The 17,816-nt window shown below is 42.8% G+C and overlaps 1 protein-coding gene across 1 annotated transcript in view; it reads left to right on the top strand.

Annotated features, from left to right (window-relative positions):
* Positions 1–221: 221 nt before the first annotated feature.
* Positions 222–17,816, top strand: part of LOC310875191 (SH3 and cysteine-rich domain-containing protein 2-like) — a gene marked incomplete at both ends in the record, with an annotated part of 50,333 nt that continues 32,738 nt past the window's right edge. Inside the window, one exon of the mRNA XM_083788332.1 lies at positions 222–308. Coding sequence (XP_083644458.1) covers positions 222–308 — 87 coding nt within the window. The remainder of the gene's footprint in view (positions 309–17,816) is intronic.

The following is a 17,816-nucleotide window of genomic DNA, read 5'->3' as shown; positions in this document are numbered from 1 at the left end:
GAGGCGAGGATACATTATGTTCCAATTATCAAAGTGTTGAAGCACGGAGCACAGTTGTGGAGCCGCGCGGCGCTGCGCTCCCATGCAGAATCTAAACACTGGAGTGGATGGACGCCGGTTGGTCAAATCTAAGTATTGACGCTCGAAACTTTGCCTTCATGTGCGACCATCATATGGACGATGAATGTAGCAGCAGCATTTAGTGTTTAGCCCCTTTCGACATGACGGAGATCAGCGAGGAGAACGAGCCACAGCATCGGGACCTGCAGCGGTCCCAGGCTACTGTTCCCAGCCAACCAGAATCCAAGGTATACAGGGACATTAACAGCTCTGTCGTTGCTTAGCCTACTGTACCTTTTTTTGTATTTGTGCTGGCGGGTTCCGAAATGGGCTATATATGTTGTTGTTGCTGAAACAGGGGGATGTCATGTTTTGATGTCTTTATCATAAATAACTATAATAAATGTTTTGTCATGGTCCAGATCCAGACACTTTTTTTTTTTCAAACCCCAGTTTTTTTTTTTTTTTTTAAGATATTTTTTTTGCGGCTTACGCCTTTTATTGATTTTTTAAGGGACAGACAGTAGGCTGACAGGAAATGGGAGAGAGATGGGGGGATGACATGCGGTAAAGGCCGTGTCGGGTCCGGGAGTCGAACCCGCGGCACACCGCGACTGGATCACCAGTCCGGTGCCCAGACCGTTACGCTACGGCCTGGGCCCAAACCCCAGTTTACCTTTATTTTTTGCTATAGTGGCAGCCGGTGAAATGTGATTTAGGGACATCATGGTCTTGTGTTTAGTCTCACTACCTGTCTAGTCCTGAGAGTAATCCATGTGGGAGGCATCAGGGAACACAATAGGGTCAGTTACCTTGCATAACAAGTCCTAACCCTACAGTAAGCCTTTGTAATGCTTGTAAACTATACCCTGAGCTCAGAGGACAGAGAGTAGCCTATACGCATCAGTGTGTGTGTATAGACACACACACACACGCGCGCGCGCGCACACAAGCGTGCGTGCGTGTGACTGTGTGCACACTGCACAGGCATGCTTGCCCTGCATTGATATAAATGCACACACTCGCATGTGTCAACCAGGGACAAAGGTTCACGCCATGAACTCCAGGGATGCGAGAGGGTAATTGTCAACAGTGAGGGCTAATGCTTACAGTAATTTCTGGACTGTAAGCATTTTTCAGCAGAATGGCTTGGTTAAGGAGAGGACCTCTGGCTCACATGCTGGTCTAAGCACATTTTTCAGCATCGATTGTTTCATAACACAGACCCAATTGAGGCTTTAATAAGCATGCAAACAGAACACACACTGTATAGTCACATAATTGCCACAATAACAGCAGCACGGTATGATTTGTTGTTTCTGTCCGTCATCTAAACAAGACATAAAACAAGCTGGCCGTGGCCCTCTCATCGTCCATGTTCTGTAAGCTGCCCGCAGAACAACGGGCCCTGCAGGATCTTTGGTGACACCGGCTGAATTTATGAGCAAATCAGCAGGGGAGATGTAGCTATCTTATGCTTGGCCTGGGGAGGGGGCCCGGTCATAACTCAGACAAACAGTTGCAAAGCTATGGCAGCCACGTCGCTCCCACTGCCGAGCCCCCTGGAAGAGCATGAGATTAATGTTACCCCCCCCCCCCCACACACACACACACACACACACACACACACCTCCCAGAGCTCATATAGATTGCCTGCAGCCTAAAGCTTTACTGCTTTCTTATTTCTCTCTCTCTCTAGCTCTGTCTCTGTCTCTCTCTCTCTGCCTGCATGTCTCTGTTCATTTCACTGCTCTGTGTGCATTCTTCTTTCTCTCCCTCAGCTCCACGTCTGTCTGTCTGTCTGTCTGTCTGTCTGTCTGTCTGTCTGTCTGTCTGTCTGTCTGTCTGTCTGTCTGTCTGTCTGTCTGTCTGTCTGTCTGTCTGTCTGTCTGTCTGTGTATCTCTCTCTCTCTGTCTCCTTGTCTCCTTGTGTCTCACATTCGTCATGCTGCTATAAGTACTATAGCCTCTCAGGCTTTGTGGTGCACAGTAAAGTGTTCATATTGTTCCTCTGAGAGTGTACAACACAACAACAGACTCTTACAAGTCAGTATTACTCGTCACGTGCACAGTAAAAAAACACTGAGTATTAATTCAATTCAGATTTCACTCAATGTTCAGAGTTGACGAGTGTATTTCTTATACAGGGAGAGGATGAGGGAGGAGGAAAGGGCAGCATGCTGTCCCCCAACCACCCCTCACCCCCACGCCAGCCAAGGGCACAGACTTGCTGCTGTATAGTGCTGAAAGAACATGAGTTGTTTCTTTTTCCTACAGTCCCTGCTGTGGACTCTATGCCATTGCAGGTCCTTGTGGAAGGTGTGGCTGGAAGGGGAGTCTTTACAGCTCCCGGGTGTAGTGCATGCAGGGGTGGTGGTGGTGGGGGAGGGGGTGTCATGCTCAGGGACACTATACTGGGCGGGTTGAGGGTCGAACCAACAACCTCCTGATTCCCCAAGAGCCCCCTTCTCCTTTTGTTTAGGTACGTGGCCTTGCCGCCTTATGCTCATCAAACTGGGGGTCCTTCAAGTGAAAAGGCAATACTTTTCAGGTACATCCTCCGTGCACATTTCAGGCATGTTACTGTATCTTGATACATCCAGCACATATCGTTGTTGTACCTACCAATCATGTGCTGTGTAAAATTAGATGATGCATCATTCACGATCTAGTTCCTATTCCTGACTGCTGCTCACTTTAAGATAAGGTTGAAGATGTATCTTATCCTAAAGATCTCGGAAAGGAAAGGGAATATATTCTGGTCCCTGGGGAGGTGGAATTTATGTTACTGCTTCACCCAGCAGATGGCTGCTCAGATGGCTCAGATGAGCCCGCGCATGGAGAGATGCTGGATTCAAGTTAACGTTATGCTCTGTTCATCAGTATATTGATCCAGAATTCATTTCTTAATTTCCAAATTAACAATTAGATCTCTGTAACAGAGAAAAATGAGTTCAATCTCCATTGCAATTGTCTTCTTTTTTTTTTACAATAACTATACACTATAATTCTTTGAGCGGAGCTCAGCATTCACTAGAACATATAGAAGACCAATGGTCGTCGACACTTTCTGGATCCAGGCCCACTTGAAGATCTCTATCAGCTTCCTTGTTAAGCGGACAGATGGGTGGGCCATTGATTCTGACTTGGATCAATGGAACTAACATTACGTTTATATTGATCGCTATCACAATGAAAACTTTTTTTAAGTTGGAAAGAAAAATACCATGACTTTTCTTTGTTACTTTTTAAGATTAAAATCTCACCGTTGCAATATCCACACTGTAAGTAACCAATTGAACCCCTATACAAGTCTGTAACTCTCACAGTCTCAGAGTTTAACCCATTCTGGACGGGAACCCCTTTTGGTGTTTTAAGCATTATGTTATACTTTAGCTATTGAAAACGGTGCTGCGCTATGTGCTTGTAGATCTGCTATTTTTGAAAAATCGTGAAAATGTGGCGCAAATCTTTGAATATATATTCTTTCAGAGTGAAAGTTTTTAACTAAAATCTTCTTGGGGGTCCCTGGAACAACATATTTTCAGATTGCGGTCGCGGCCAATTACATATAAGTTTGGGGTTCCTTCCCATGAAATAGTTTGAGCACCACTGATACAGAAACATTTAGAAGACATCTTTTGAATTTTGACTTAATGGATTAAGTGAATACTCAGGGTGTTATGGAATCAATCTTTCTTGTCACATTACAAGTACAAGTCTCAATTACAAGTCTCCCTTAGATATAGGGTGAGAAGTTCAGTCACACGAGAGACTCAGAGTAGAGTCGCTGCTTCTTCGCCTGGAAAAGAGCCAGCTTAGGTGGTTTGGGCATCTGGTTAGGATGCCTCTCGGGCGTCTCCCTAGGGAGGTCCTCGGCTCGAGGCACGTCCCACTGGGAGGAGACCAAGGCACAGTTGGAGGAATCACATCGACTCACTGGCCTTGGAATGCCTCAGGATCCCCCAGGAGGAAGTTACCAATATTGCTCTGGAGAGGGTCTCTGGTGTCTGGAGCTCTCTGGTGGAGCTGTTTCCCCCGCGACCCGACTACGGCTAAGCGGTTGAAGATGGATGGATGGACATTACAAGTAAGGTGTGTGAAAAACCTGGTTGTGGAGGTTCATCATTGCAGTTAAAAAGGATAGAGAAGATAAACTAGGCTAGGTAGTGAGGTTGTGATCCTCTGGCTTGTATGGCTTGTAAGGTTATCGGTGGCTGCATGTTGGGTAGCGGGGCTGTGGCTAGCTAGCTATCGCTTGACGGGCTAGTTGTAGCAGTGCTGGAGCTAGCTGGAAGCAGGAGGGCCTGATGATGACTCGTGTCCGAGCTAGGGCTATGAGCAGGATGGACAGCTGGCGGTGTAGCTATGGGATAGTTACCTGTGAGCAGCAGGCTAAACTCAAAGCCAGGCTAGTGGTTTAGCAAACTTGTCCGTTCTGAGGGAAAACAACTTTCAACAGTCGAGGTGAGTTCGACTGCCACGATCCAATAAAATTGCTTGTAAGTGTACGAAAAAGCTGTGCGTCTGCGCCATCTAGTAGCTGGACCCTAAATGACTCTCTCCAAGAGCACTTTGGATAACAGTAAGCGCTCATTAAGCAGAGCTGTCTGATTGAGCTGTCTGTGCAACCGCTGACAGAAGTGCTGATAGCAGGGCACAGGGCTACAGACCGCTGGCTCCCCACACTGCCAATGACTTCTGTGATTAACAGAGAGGGTTTTTAATTAGCTTCTTTTGTAAATTCCGCACTCAATTTACCTGACTGAGCTAATGGCTCAACGTTGTGCCATTTTATTTTCTTCACCTGTATCTTTCTGCATTCATATAATATTCCTTTGTGTGAGTACAAAAAAATAATATAGTGCACACACACACACACACACACACACACACACACACACAGAGGAATCCAAGCGTAACGTATGTTCGCCTGTGTGGCCTTTTTTACGTTCTCTCGTTGTGTCCCTCCCTCTTGGGGTTCTGTCTGTCCCCTGGGCTGGTGTCTCTGAGCACAGTGACTGGGCAAGGATGGCTGGCTCGGGATTAGATTATTACCAATTAGATGCTTAGAATTTAAGACGTGCTAAGAATGAGAGAGAAGAGAAGAGAAGAGAAGAGAAGAGAAGAGAAGAGAAGAGAAGAGAAGAGAAGAGAAGAGAAGAGAAGAGAAGAGAAGAGAAGAGAAGAGAAGAGAAGAGAAGAGAAGAGAAGAGAAGAGAAATTACCCTGCTTGGGTGGATGTTTCATTTCCTGCTTGGGTTACTTCTAATATGTTTCAGTTAATATTCATTCTTTGGTTGATTAAAAGAAAGGGACAGAACTGCTCTACTAAAATCCTTCAAATGTCTTGGAAATTTATAAAACAGGCGTTGCATTAATAATTTGTGAATTTGGTTCCATTTGATTGAGTCAGGTCAGTGCCCACACACGAAACACGCACAAAACACATTCTTGTGTCTGGTAATGTTGACCACATGTAGGCCTACCTCCTAAAATGTCTGTATATGCTGCTAATAGCTTTCAAGGTACAAAAGATTTTGCTGTTCAGATTTCAGAATGCCTGTGCTTGCATTATTAATATTTTTGGGGGGAACTTCAAGTGAAATGAGGGTAGTTGTCAGTGCTTCTAAAAGCCAATTACTGTCACTGCTAACTCCTACAGCATTCCTGCTGTCCATTTTAATGAAAAGGTAAATCTTTGGCTTTGACTCAACTTGTGTGTGTGCCAGTGCAGGCGTGTGTGTGTGTGTGTGTGTGTGTGTGTGTGTGTGTGTGTCCTGATGATTTTACACTGCATGCTAGAATAAATTTGTTCAGTGATTCTGAACCTCAACCTTTTTTAATTTCTACAATCCCAATTTGTTACCATTTTGCATCTTGCGAGGCAAACTGTTGCCTTACACAACTTTCAAACTTTCCGTCATACAGTCTGGAGCAGATTATGAAGCTAAGCCTGCTCCCCGCTTCCGTTTAGTCAGTTACAGTCGCGCAAATCTGTCCTAATATAAAAACAGAATAAGCGAAGCATATTATAGCTTGCTATAATATATCAGAAATGGAAATTCTAATGTAAAGCTATTTTAACATGTATTTCCGTGAACGGAAATGACAGATGACAGCTTCCATTCTCAGCCTTCGGGATGTGTATATAGTTCCAGACTCTATATAGCATTCAGAGATTGTGGAGTAGCTGTCTGGAGCTACTGTACCTGTACTCTACCTGTTAATCTCTGGGATGGCCCCCAATCTACACGGCAAAATATGTTTAAGTACTCCCTCGAGTTACGGACCCGTAAGGTTCAATTTGGACCCCTTGATGGGCCCCGGACCTAATGTTGAGAAACAGTGAGCTAGACTAATTTACTTTGACTGTTGACCTTTTAATCAACCTCTTGTGGCCACTGAGAAGTGAAGGAGGCGAGAGAGAGAGAGAGAGAGAGAGAGAGAGAGAGAGAGAGAGAGAGAGAGAGAGAGAGAGAGAGAGAGCGAGCATTAACCAACCATCGACTCATAATTCTTTCTTCGCCACGTCTCACTGTTTTGGACCCAACATTGACCCGGCTCCACTTTGATTAATGACAACACCTAATGCCACCTTTGATTGAATTCCACACAAGAGCTGAGCCAGCGCGGTCCGGGACAGAGTGTCCGCGGAGGGCGAGATGTGTTAAACAGTACTGACAACAATGTACAACTCTCCCTTAGTGGCCCGGGGGATTATCTGATGTCATTGTTGCTCTGCGCGGATAAACCGCTGTGCCTGCGGTCATGTTCATCACTAAGGACCAGTGGTGGAAGAAGTACTGACAGATTTTATTTAACCGAATCTGTGCCAGAACGAGATAATCTTGTGAATAGCTACTGTACCCCACTGTGCCATCCACGAGATTACGAGATTTGATTAATTGGCATAAATCAATTTTGTTTTAAATATTTCAATTTATTTTATATTATTATTGCGACCACAGGTCGTATTTACTATGGAATCTATATTAAATTGGTTCTGACATTCCATATATTGATGTTTCCCCATCCATCCTTCCTCTTTGATGTCTCCCTTTTGACTTATACCTGTCCATTCAAACTCTAGACGGGTCTGCCCCAAAGTTATTAGTGAAGCCGCACCTGGCAGCCGGCGAAAACTGGAGTTCTCAACAGGCCCGAAAATTAAGGCCCGGCCCTACCGGGCCCTCATAAAACCCTGTACACTCAAGAGAATGTCCCCGCTACCACCCTTAGATCTTCATATGTATGGAGCTGATCTACTTCTACTTTGGTATTTCGTGCATTTGACTGGCACTGGGTGAGGCCAGACTACAATGAGGTGGCACTTTGAATACACAAGAAAAGAAAAACCCATATAAAATACAAGGACTTATTCCTATCTAAATACAACTCACGTCACCTTACTGAATGGCTGATTGATTTACGGATTTACTGCATTCAGATACTGATATACAGTATGTCAAGCAGTCACTGTCAGTGTGTGTGTGTGTGTGTGTGTGTGTGTGTGTGTGTGTGTGTGTGCGTTGCATGCGCGCGTTGCATGCGTGCGTGCGTGCGTGCTTGCGTGCGTGCGTGAGTGAGTGATAGACGAACAACCGTGTTGTTGCAATTTAAAAAGGTAACTCTTATCAAATTGTAATGCATAATTCATACGCCAAAAATAGCAGCACAAAGCTCTACTGGTGGTATTTCAGGCACGTGAGACTGTCCTACGACAAAGTGTAAGACAGGCTTCAGCATGTGGTGAATGGAATATTATGCACTGAGTCCTGTGACAACATCAAAGGTGGCCCTCACCTCATGCTAATTACTAAAGCTGCTTATGCAGATAAACCCATTAAACGGCTGGATTTGAAGATGGGAGCTGCTTTTGTTGAGCACACACCTTCACGCATGCACCTTCACGCATGCATCTTCACACATGCACCTTCACGCATGCAGGTCCTTCACCCATGCACCTTCACCCATGCACCTTCAGGCATGCACCTTCACCCATGCACCTTCACCCATGCACCTTCACCCATGCACCTTCACCCATGCACCTTCACGCATGCACCTTCACGCATGCACCTTCACGCATGCAGGTCCTTCACTCATGCTCCAAAACTGTGGAATGCACTTCCCATTGCAGTCAGAACTGCAGCATCACTCCCAATCTTCCGCCGTAGCCTGAAAACCCACCTTTTCAGACTCCATCATGGCCCATAGCACTTACCCTAACCCCTTAGATAGCATTTCTGTTGGCTTAGATAGCATTTGACACAGACTTATAGCATGTTATGTAGACAGCACTATAATTGTATTGTATATAGTCATAGCACGCCATAGTACATATGTATAGCATAGTAGTGAATATGTATAGTTTATTATGTATAGTGTATGTATAGTTTCATCATATAGATATTCCACTGTTACCTTCTTAGCTTACGCATGTTTCATGATAAATGCTTTTATGTGATGTATTCCCATGCTTTTGTTCTTGCTTAAATGTAAGTCGCTCTGGATTAAGAGCGTCTGCTAAATGCCTAAATTGTAAATTGTAAATTGCACCTTCACCCATGCACCTTCACGCATGCACTAATGTATTAGTTAAGCATTAGTTAATCATTATTTCATGAACCTTATCTGCAAGTGTTACCGGTTTAGGTGTACTGCCCGGGGTGCATACTTAGTTTAGACTAGTCATTGGTTAGACATTGGTTAAGGTTAGGTTTAGGTGTGCTGCCCCGTGGGAGGTTTATAGGTTTAGGGTGAGGGTTTGACTGAGATATAGGTTCTTGTAGTTGTAGGACTAATGACTGGTCTAACCAATGACTATAGTCTAAAACTGTCTAAACTAAGTACTGCATCCGTTCTTAACTTGTTTGTCCAGCACTGGGGTTTCGTCAACTGTAGTAGCCATGGCTGCAACAACATATGGTTCATAAAGTAGGTTACAGTAAAATCTGTGTTAATTTAACAATTTAAGCTGTATAATTATACTCGTATGATCATACAATTATATACCGTATAATCAGTAGTGAAAATAGGTATACAAACTCGTAGCTTGAAGATATGCTATTTTTGGTATTTAGAAAATGTTTTTTCTCTCTCTCTCTCTCTCTCTCTCTCTCTCTCTCCCTCCCTCTCTCTCTCTCTCTCCCCCTCTCTCTCCCCGACGTTAAAGTTGTGAGTGCCAGACTCAAGGAGGAAGGGAAATTGACTGAGCCGTGGGAGGCCATTGATTTGATTTGCTGTTCCCTTCAGGTTAGATCTAATCACAGGGATTAATGGCAGAGTTCAACATTTCAAAGAGCTCTTATCATGATTTTTCCTCAACTGAGAGCTTAATTAAAAAACCAATTTGTAATTTTGAGCTTTTGGGAGCAAAAATAGCATCATAATCTTCGTGTTGGCTTTTTGACTATAGGGTGTATGCGTATAAAACATGTGATGACTGTAAATACCTGAGCTTGTAGATATTGTGAGCTTGTAGATCAGCTATTTTCAGTAGGCTATACTTAGTAAAGGTACTTCGGTTACTTTCCACCACTGATGAATACCTAGGTCAAGCCTATTCTAGTCTATTTAATGTCTTTTTAGATTTGTTTTAGATGACACTGGAAACTGATTTAGTGTGTTTGAATCGGTGGGAGAGCTCCTTGTGTTGATCTTTTATATCTGTGTTGTTGGGTTGTGCACCCCCTTAAGGAAACGAGATGATGCAGCTAAAGGGGCTCATCAGCCAATTTCAAATTTCTTGAAACAAAGGTCTGTGCCCTAAAAACTGAGTAAAGAAACATTTTCTTTCCCGTAGATTAAATTTATTCTGAGCTGTATTGACTTGTGTTAGGCCTACTCTCTAATACGCTTACTGATTAGTGATCAATTATGCACGGTTGTGATGCTGTGTTCGGAGTAATGAATGACATCATGTTCTGAGCTGAAATGAACATGCAATTATTGGAAAGGTTAATTTACTTAGGTCTTACGTAACATTGACAGTACTTCCCCTTCATGGGCCACTGCGTCTACTGAAATCGGATGAATTACACGGAAGGTCAATCAGGAACTCAAGACTCAAAATATTAATATTTGCCCATTTTGGGATTATCCTCAGATTGCAATAAATAAATGAAGGCTTGGCTTCCATAAGCTTTAATTATCATCAGAATTGTACAGGATATTTACTTTTGATGTGTGCAAATGTGGGGTGATGCGCTAACGGGGAGCAGTAACAGATTAATGCCTAATTTATGCTCCAACAATCTGAACAATGGTGTCATGCATGCACCGAAAATAGCAGATATACAAGCTCAAAATGTGTCGCATCCGTGAGCTTGTAGAATGTAGATTATCTATTTGCAGAGCGTGACACCAACGTGAGACAAAGTATAAATAGAGCATATATACACAGACCATAATACGTTTTGCAACAGTATTGTCACCTCCTACAGGGGGGATTTTCGGTTTGAAGACACGACTTGTTTGTGAAAGTTGTGACTTGTATTTTCTAAACTGTTGACATATTTCTGAGGAAGAAACAGAAAACATTTTTAAAGCTGTTCATACAAGTAACTAAATAAACAGTGCATATAATTATGGCGCTTTTATTCCCACATCCCCACACACATTCCCACACCAACATTGGAGGAACTGTGCAAGGCACCAACCTGCTCATCGAGAGCAGTATAGGGGTTCAGTGTCTTGCTCAAGGACACTGCCACTAACCCAGGGGGAGTTGGGGTACGAACTAGGAACTTTCTGATTACCAAGCGGCCAGTCTCTCTACCTCCGGGAACCACAGCTGCCCCAGACAGAAATAATATTCTCAGTCATGGATACCGTACACTTCATTTCAACATAATTTCACTCTCTACTGGTGACATAAACTCGGGTCACCAGCCTTTAAATTCCACCTCGGAGGAAAGCCTGGTATGTGTTCCTAAATCGCTCGTATGATCCGGTGATTGTGGTTATAAAAAAAAGAAAAAACCTTTTTATTCCGGTTAGGGGTTTCCGTTTTCGCTTTGTTTTGGGCTTCTGCTAGCAGCTGTTTGTTTTTTATCTCGCCAGTCACTCCTGCGAGTTGGAATAAACAATGGATATACCAAACTAACTATTCCAAGAAGTACTTGAAGAAACTTGTCGGATTTGTAAACTGCATCAAGGCTTTTATTGGTATAGGCACTAAAATTATGATGCCCTTGATCACAGGGAATTTTGGGTAATACTGATTGCGTGACCCGACGCAAAAATGGTATGCTTCCCAGGCTATACTCGTCACAAGCAATCCTTTTAAAAGTCAAGTCAAATGTATGAGCACATACACTACACATACACACATAAGATATTTAATAAAAACACCAACCCTAAACAATGTTCCAATTTACACTACTGCACTGTTTGCTATTTATCACTAGATCTTTCATATACTGTACGAGGGTACAGTACCTTCCTCTCTCAGGACTCACAGGGTCCTAAAGGCATGCCGTTAGAAGAGAAATAATTGACAGGGTGCAGCACAAGTCCCCTCTGAGGCTTGTCACCAGTAGAGCTGCCATCGGCTCTGAGAGTGCTCAGTTCAATTAATTCTCCACTGTCAAATTTGTGAATGTTTAGTCAACTTGTGACGTTATCGGTGTCAATCAAGACTTTTGAATACATGCAATATCGGTTGAGTAAGCACTATTTCTTGGTCTGATTTGCAACAGTATACGTATACTGTAGCTGGCTGGTCCTACAACACCCAGAATTCACTGCGAAGGCTTCCAAGTGTAGTAATTTGCAATAATTTGTGTTGCTTTCCCTTTCCTACAGTACTTTGACGATGCAGAGACCGCTGAAATACCTTATTTTCTAATCCTGCACAGGATACACACACACACACACACACACACACACACACACACACACACACACACACACACACACACACACACACACACACACACACACACACACACACACACACACACAAACGGTTCCTCGTTTGTGTTTCAGTTAGATTTATTTATAGGCTAAGTCAATGCATAAGATACGACATCTGTGCTGCGCTCAGTTAGAGGAATTAAATTAGATGCAGTCTATTTCTTTCAAATATAGTTTCAATTCATCGATTGTTTTTAAACAAGATTTGTTTGAAAATATATTTAGATTGCAACTTTTCAGGAAAAGAACGCCAGCTGCAGTTTCTATTAGCTTGGATTCCCCATCGATGATGTCACTGGTGGACGGGTTTCTGAACTTCCCACAGCCCTCCCATGAGACACAAACTGGTGGTATTTTATCATGAACATTAGTGGGGACCAATTAGAAAAACCAGAAGTTGAAAAGTGGTGAAGTGGTCCTTTAAGGGTTCTCAGTTGTTGAACTGTGTCCGTGAAGAAAGTGTTGTGGTGATGGCATTCAGTTCTCCTCAAGGTCGTGGTTGTGTATTCAAATGCAGATGCTAATGCAAATCAGGTTTATACAAAATATTTATGCAGAGTGCACAAACCTCTGTACTGTATTAGTTTTTTTGTTTCTTAAACTATGCGTATCTAAAAGCCCATTATGTATGCCTATGCGTATGTACCGTATGCATTTATAGTTTATGTGTACAGTATGTGCTGCCTGTTGGTGTGTGAATGTACGTAATGCACAATTGCACATTGTAGGGCACTTTGTATAAAAGGTTAAAATGTGCCATTTATTTAAAAAACGTCGCTATTGACTATCTGTAGGCCTCACAAGTGGGGCTGTTATTAGTGTCTTGCTCAGGGACACTTTGGCACGTAGACTGGTCAGGCTGAGGGTCTAACTGGTGACCTTCCAATGTCCAGATGGCCTTTACCCACTCAGCCAGGGCCACCGTTGTGAGGAAGCAACTATCCAGTGTGTGCACATTTATTCTCTCTCCATCTAAAATGGTGTACCATACAATCCAGGGAATAATAGCCGCTGCCAAATTAAACCCAGTATGTCTTTCGGAGTCAAAGACACACGGACACATTAACATTATACTGCCGACTCTGCACCTCTGTGTTCATTCATCAGTTTGTAAATTAACACTCAGGATTTTACTGTGTGCACAACATGTGTGCGACAGAAAAGCACACAAATGAGACCAAAGCGGCTCATTACCCTGTGCCTCGTCCGCTCAGACACCACATCCCAAACACCCTCTTTCCTCTTAATCATTAATTTATCACAGTGTTCCACACTACAGCCTATTTATAGCTACCTCCAGTGCATCTCAAGACTTTGTGCGCATCTTCAAAGAGCCAGCAGAACAAGACCATGTCTGCTCCGCCTCGACGCCTGTCTGTCTGCCTGTCTGTCTGTCTGCCTGCCTGTCGGGGAGTGAACACCAAAGCTGCTGCATCAACGGCGGTTTCACTCACAAGCCGAGTTGACTCTTTTGGTTCTCATTTTGGTTACATTTGTGTACTCTCTGAGTCAATCACAATACATGGCACATGCTCTTATGAAGCTCTCGGAAAGGGAGGTAATGCAAAGTTACAAATTGACATAATTCAGAATGGGTTTTTGGATTTTGTAACCCATTTTTTCACCCAGTGTCAATTTATCTAATGTAATCCTGGGCTCTACTCTGTTTATCTCTCAGATTATTTGTATTTGGCTGGCCAGGGGGAGGCAGTTGAGAGACCAGGATTCTCATTGTCATCATTCAGAACTTCTGATGAGTGGTCTCAGAACTTGTTCTCAAACCATCTGCATCCCCAGAGATGTCCTGAGTCTCTGAACTAGTTTGCAAAGCCTGTCCAAAAGGGCAGTTCTCCCTCCCCCGACGTCGGAAGGAGCATGTATATAAGGAGGACTTTACTATAGTCATTATTTGTTTTCCATCGTGGTTCTGTAGCAGGCGAGTTGTCTAGAAAAGGGTCTGTGTGTTTGTCTGATTCTCTGGAGAGCTAATCTCACAAACCACTGGACTGATGTCTTTCACATAATCTTTAGTTATTTCTTTTAATATAATTATACAGTATATTAAAATGTTATAAAGGACGTCAATGGGACTCGGATCCTATAGTGTACATTGAAGTCATTCGTCATAGATGAATGGTCACACAAAGTCCCAGATCCACATCCAGAGACATATATGCCGTTACTTGACCCCACCTTTTCTCCTCGCTCTCTCGCTCTACGTCACTCTTTCTTCCTGTCTCCCTTCTCATTCATTACGTCTCCCCCCCCCCCTGCCCGCATCTTCTTCCTCACATCTTCCACAGACGCGCTTCGTTTCCATATCCCTGGCTCGCTCTGCATTGAGCTAATTGCCATCACTTGTCCTGACGGTGACAGGTCTCTAGCATTACACACGCCAGAAATAGCTTCGACGGCATCTATAGCAGAGAGACAGGCGGAGAAAAGAGAGCGCTTTGGGGATTTACTGTGTCGAATGTGACGCTCCACACTGCACCGCTTTTGGGCTCCTATCATTTCCAGGGGGCATGTGGGGTAACTGGGAGGGAAGAGGCAATACCCATTTCCTGAACGTAATGTGGGTATTATCCACTTAAACGATAATAGAAGAATTGGGTCCCTCAGGGCTAGGGATCTATGTTAAATCTAGTGTTTGAAAGTAACTATACAATTACTCATGTACTGACACTGTACTTAAGTACAATTTCCAATACTTCCAATACTTAATCAGAGGCAAATATTGTACTTTTTACTCGACTACAGTTATTTGAAAACGTAGTTACTAGTTACTTTGTTGATTTAAATTATTACAAAACATACATTGACCATTACTTCGGCTATTAAATTTGTATCCATTTGAGACATTTGAAAAGACATTCTAAGTACTTTTACTTTTGATCGTTTAACTTTGATACTATTTAGTATTTAGTAGGGCCTACTTTTTCCACCACTGGTTAGTATTTCCCTCTACACCAAATCTCTTTGCCAAATATAGCTGACCCACAAGCTCACAATGCCTCACATTGGCAAGGCGTTGTGAGCTTGGAGGTCTATTTTCACCGAATTGTGTGTAATTTAAACAAATCTAGGACAGTGGTCCAAATGGACCCTTATATACAGGTCTGTAACTCTGAGAGTTATGGGGGTCCTTGAAATTAAAAGGTTTGAGAACCACTGTTCTAGGAATAAATACACATTCCATTAATACTTGTTGTCCAGAAACCGCCACAAAAGTCCTGTGCCCGGGCTCTGGGCAGGGCCCCTGCCCGGCCACTCTAGTGTGATAAATTACATGCTATATCAGAATGGCATAGACATACTCACAGATACTGATACAAGCATTTTAGCCAGTATTGGCAGCTTTTTCCGATACTGGCATCGCCGTATCGGTATCGGAACAACTCTAGTTGTGTGACCACTTAGTCGTGAGTGTCTCATGCAGGGTGTGGGCCCCCTACACTCCCTCCAAAATGATGCACTCAACGAAAAAACCTTAGAACAGTTTTCTTTAACATTTCTGTCTGGCTTTTCCCGGTGACGTCATGTGGCAGCCAAGTCTAGATGGATTAGGTACTTCACCCCACTTCACACAATTTGATTTGTGACTTTTTATTGAAATTCAGCACAAATTATTTAAATTAATGCAACTTGTTTCATATTGCATTTGGCTCACATTTATAAGAAAATGTGTCTGGGTGTAGCCAATGGGAATCTAATGGGCTAATGGGTTAAACGTCTATAGCTCCTGTAGAGACCCCTCTTAAACTGCCATTTCAGACACAATTCTTGCATCAAAACAAAACAGCATGCTATTCAATCTTCACCGGCAATGTTTGAATGAAAGGAGTAGAGAGACCATTCTATTTACACTTTATAGATCAATTTAGTGACTCACCGCATCACGTGGTGGTTTAAACAATCAGCGTTCGACACGTCGGGTACTCTCACACCTGCATTTTCATGTGAATAATTGGTCATGCCGAAGTGTGAAAAGGGCCCAAGGGAGTTCCAAGGCAGTTAACGCGTCCTTTGGCTCACATGGGGCATCTCTGTGCATTACGAGAGAGAGGCAATGAATGTCACCATAGCACCTGGCTGTGATTCTTTCTTTGGCAGGCCTTCAGCTCTAACCAGAGTGGTGGAATGGAAGTTGAGAACTGCTGAATAAGGCTTCGTTTACTGCAGGACCGTGTGGCTCTCAGACAGACACGGCTCTGACTGCAACACTTTCTTTGGTTGAAAATAGGTCGTTTTAGTTGTTGTAGTATGACAAGGTATAAACAAACCTTTGATATACTGCACTGTGATTAGCCATAGAAAGGTCATGACCCCTTATGCTTTTACAATGCTGGCAGATTCTTTTATGGGCTGCCATTCATCATTGTAGTCATGATTAACTGCACTCATCTAACGCACCGCTGCATTATGCAGATTTGTACAGCAGGGTAGTTGAGGAATTTTGGAATTATGTGAATAATGCGTAGTCTTTTTAGCTTGGATCTCATAAAGGTCAGCAGCTGAGACTTGCTGTGTAAAGGTGTACACTGTACACTTGTGCAATCAGCAATGTGTCTCAACATAATTTATAATAATTGGCATTTTATTGTACATGTTATCTTAACCACTTAAAATGGTGTTATGTTTCAAAAATAACTCGCACTGCAATTTGCTGTGCGTTATATAGACTATATCATCTTATTTCCATATTCTACATTTCTGTGTTTTTTTTGTAAATTAATACCCTACTTATACTACAGCGTCACACAAAAGTATCAAAAGTAGCAGTTTAACAACTCGCTTTGACCTTGTAGATTGTTTTTATATTAATCGGTTTCCACCGACAAAATATTAAGCACTAAAGCAATAAACTATATATGATATTATAATATAATTTAAATATTGAATAGTAAAAATAGTCAATCTTCTATTTTGGCCAAATGTTAATCTGTTTTCACCAAATTTCCAGCTATTTACACTGAATGTTCATCTATTTTTTCTGATTGTTAATTAATTTATTTTATACGTCTGTCATTATAGGCCCAGCATTGGGTTCAGGTGTATGTTGAGACCCAGGTCAGGGTCAATGTGGTTCTTTGGGCTCAGATTAAACAGGCGGACTCCTACAGAGGGTATATACACGGGTATAAAAAAATAAAAGGGAAATCAACTAATGGAAAGTAACCTCAAAACCCAAAATAACAGACCATTAGAGAGAGCGTGGACTGGGCTACCGCTAGAAACACACTCGTGCGAGGTAGGCTACTCACTAATGGGTCAACAGAGACCTCTTGTCATCACTCACTCTAATTGGTGGCTGTGAAGCCGTGGCTTAAGGCAGAAAGAAAGTGGAAGCTACTCAACATTATTGATTAGTTTGCTGCAAAGGTGTGCACATTGGAGCTTCGCTGACAGCTCAATTGGTGCTGCGGAAAACATGTGCATGTTAGAGGTTTCACGCAAACACTCAGTCACATGATGTGTACAAGTTACACGCAATACAGTACACGCTGTATGCATGCAGAGAGTCACGTGAACAGACAAGGGGCAGAATGTGTTCCATTATTCTAGCCAATGCCATTCTCTGTTAAATTGAGATGCACAAGCAAATTAACTCAAACACAGAATCTCTACATTGATTGAACGCAGAATGAAAAATATCACCCACAAAATATCATCCATTTTGTCAGGTTCTGAAGATGTGATCATTAAAAATGTGGTCTCTTCGGTTTTAGATATCTTAAAGACATGATCTATTGATTTCAATTGTGTTGAGACTTGTGTATTTATTTACTGTACATTCTGCTACAAAATCCCTCTTCCTTGTGTTGCATCTAAATATC

The sequence above is a fragment of the Protomyctophum parallelum genome (genome assembly GCF_964188405.1).
Source record: "Protomyctophum parallelum genome assembly, chromosome: 17".
NCBI lineage: Eukaryota > Metazoa > Chordata > Actinopteri > Myctophiformes > Myctophidae > Protomyctophum > Protomyctophum parallelum.
The sequence above is the reverse complement of the archived record's forward strand: the minus strand, read 5'-3'. Positions and strand labels throughout refer to the sequence as shown.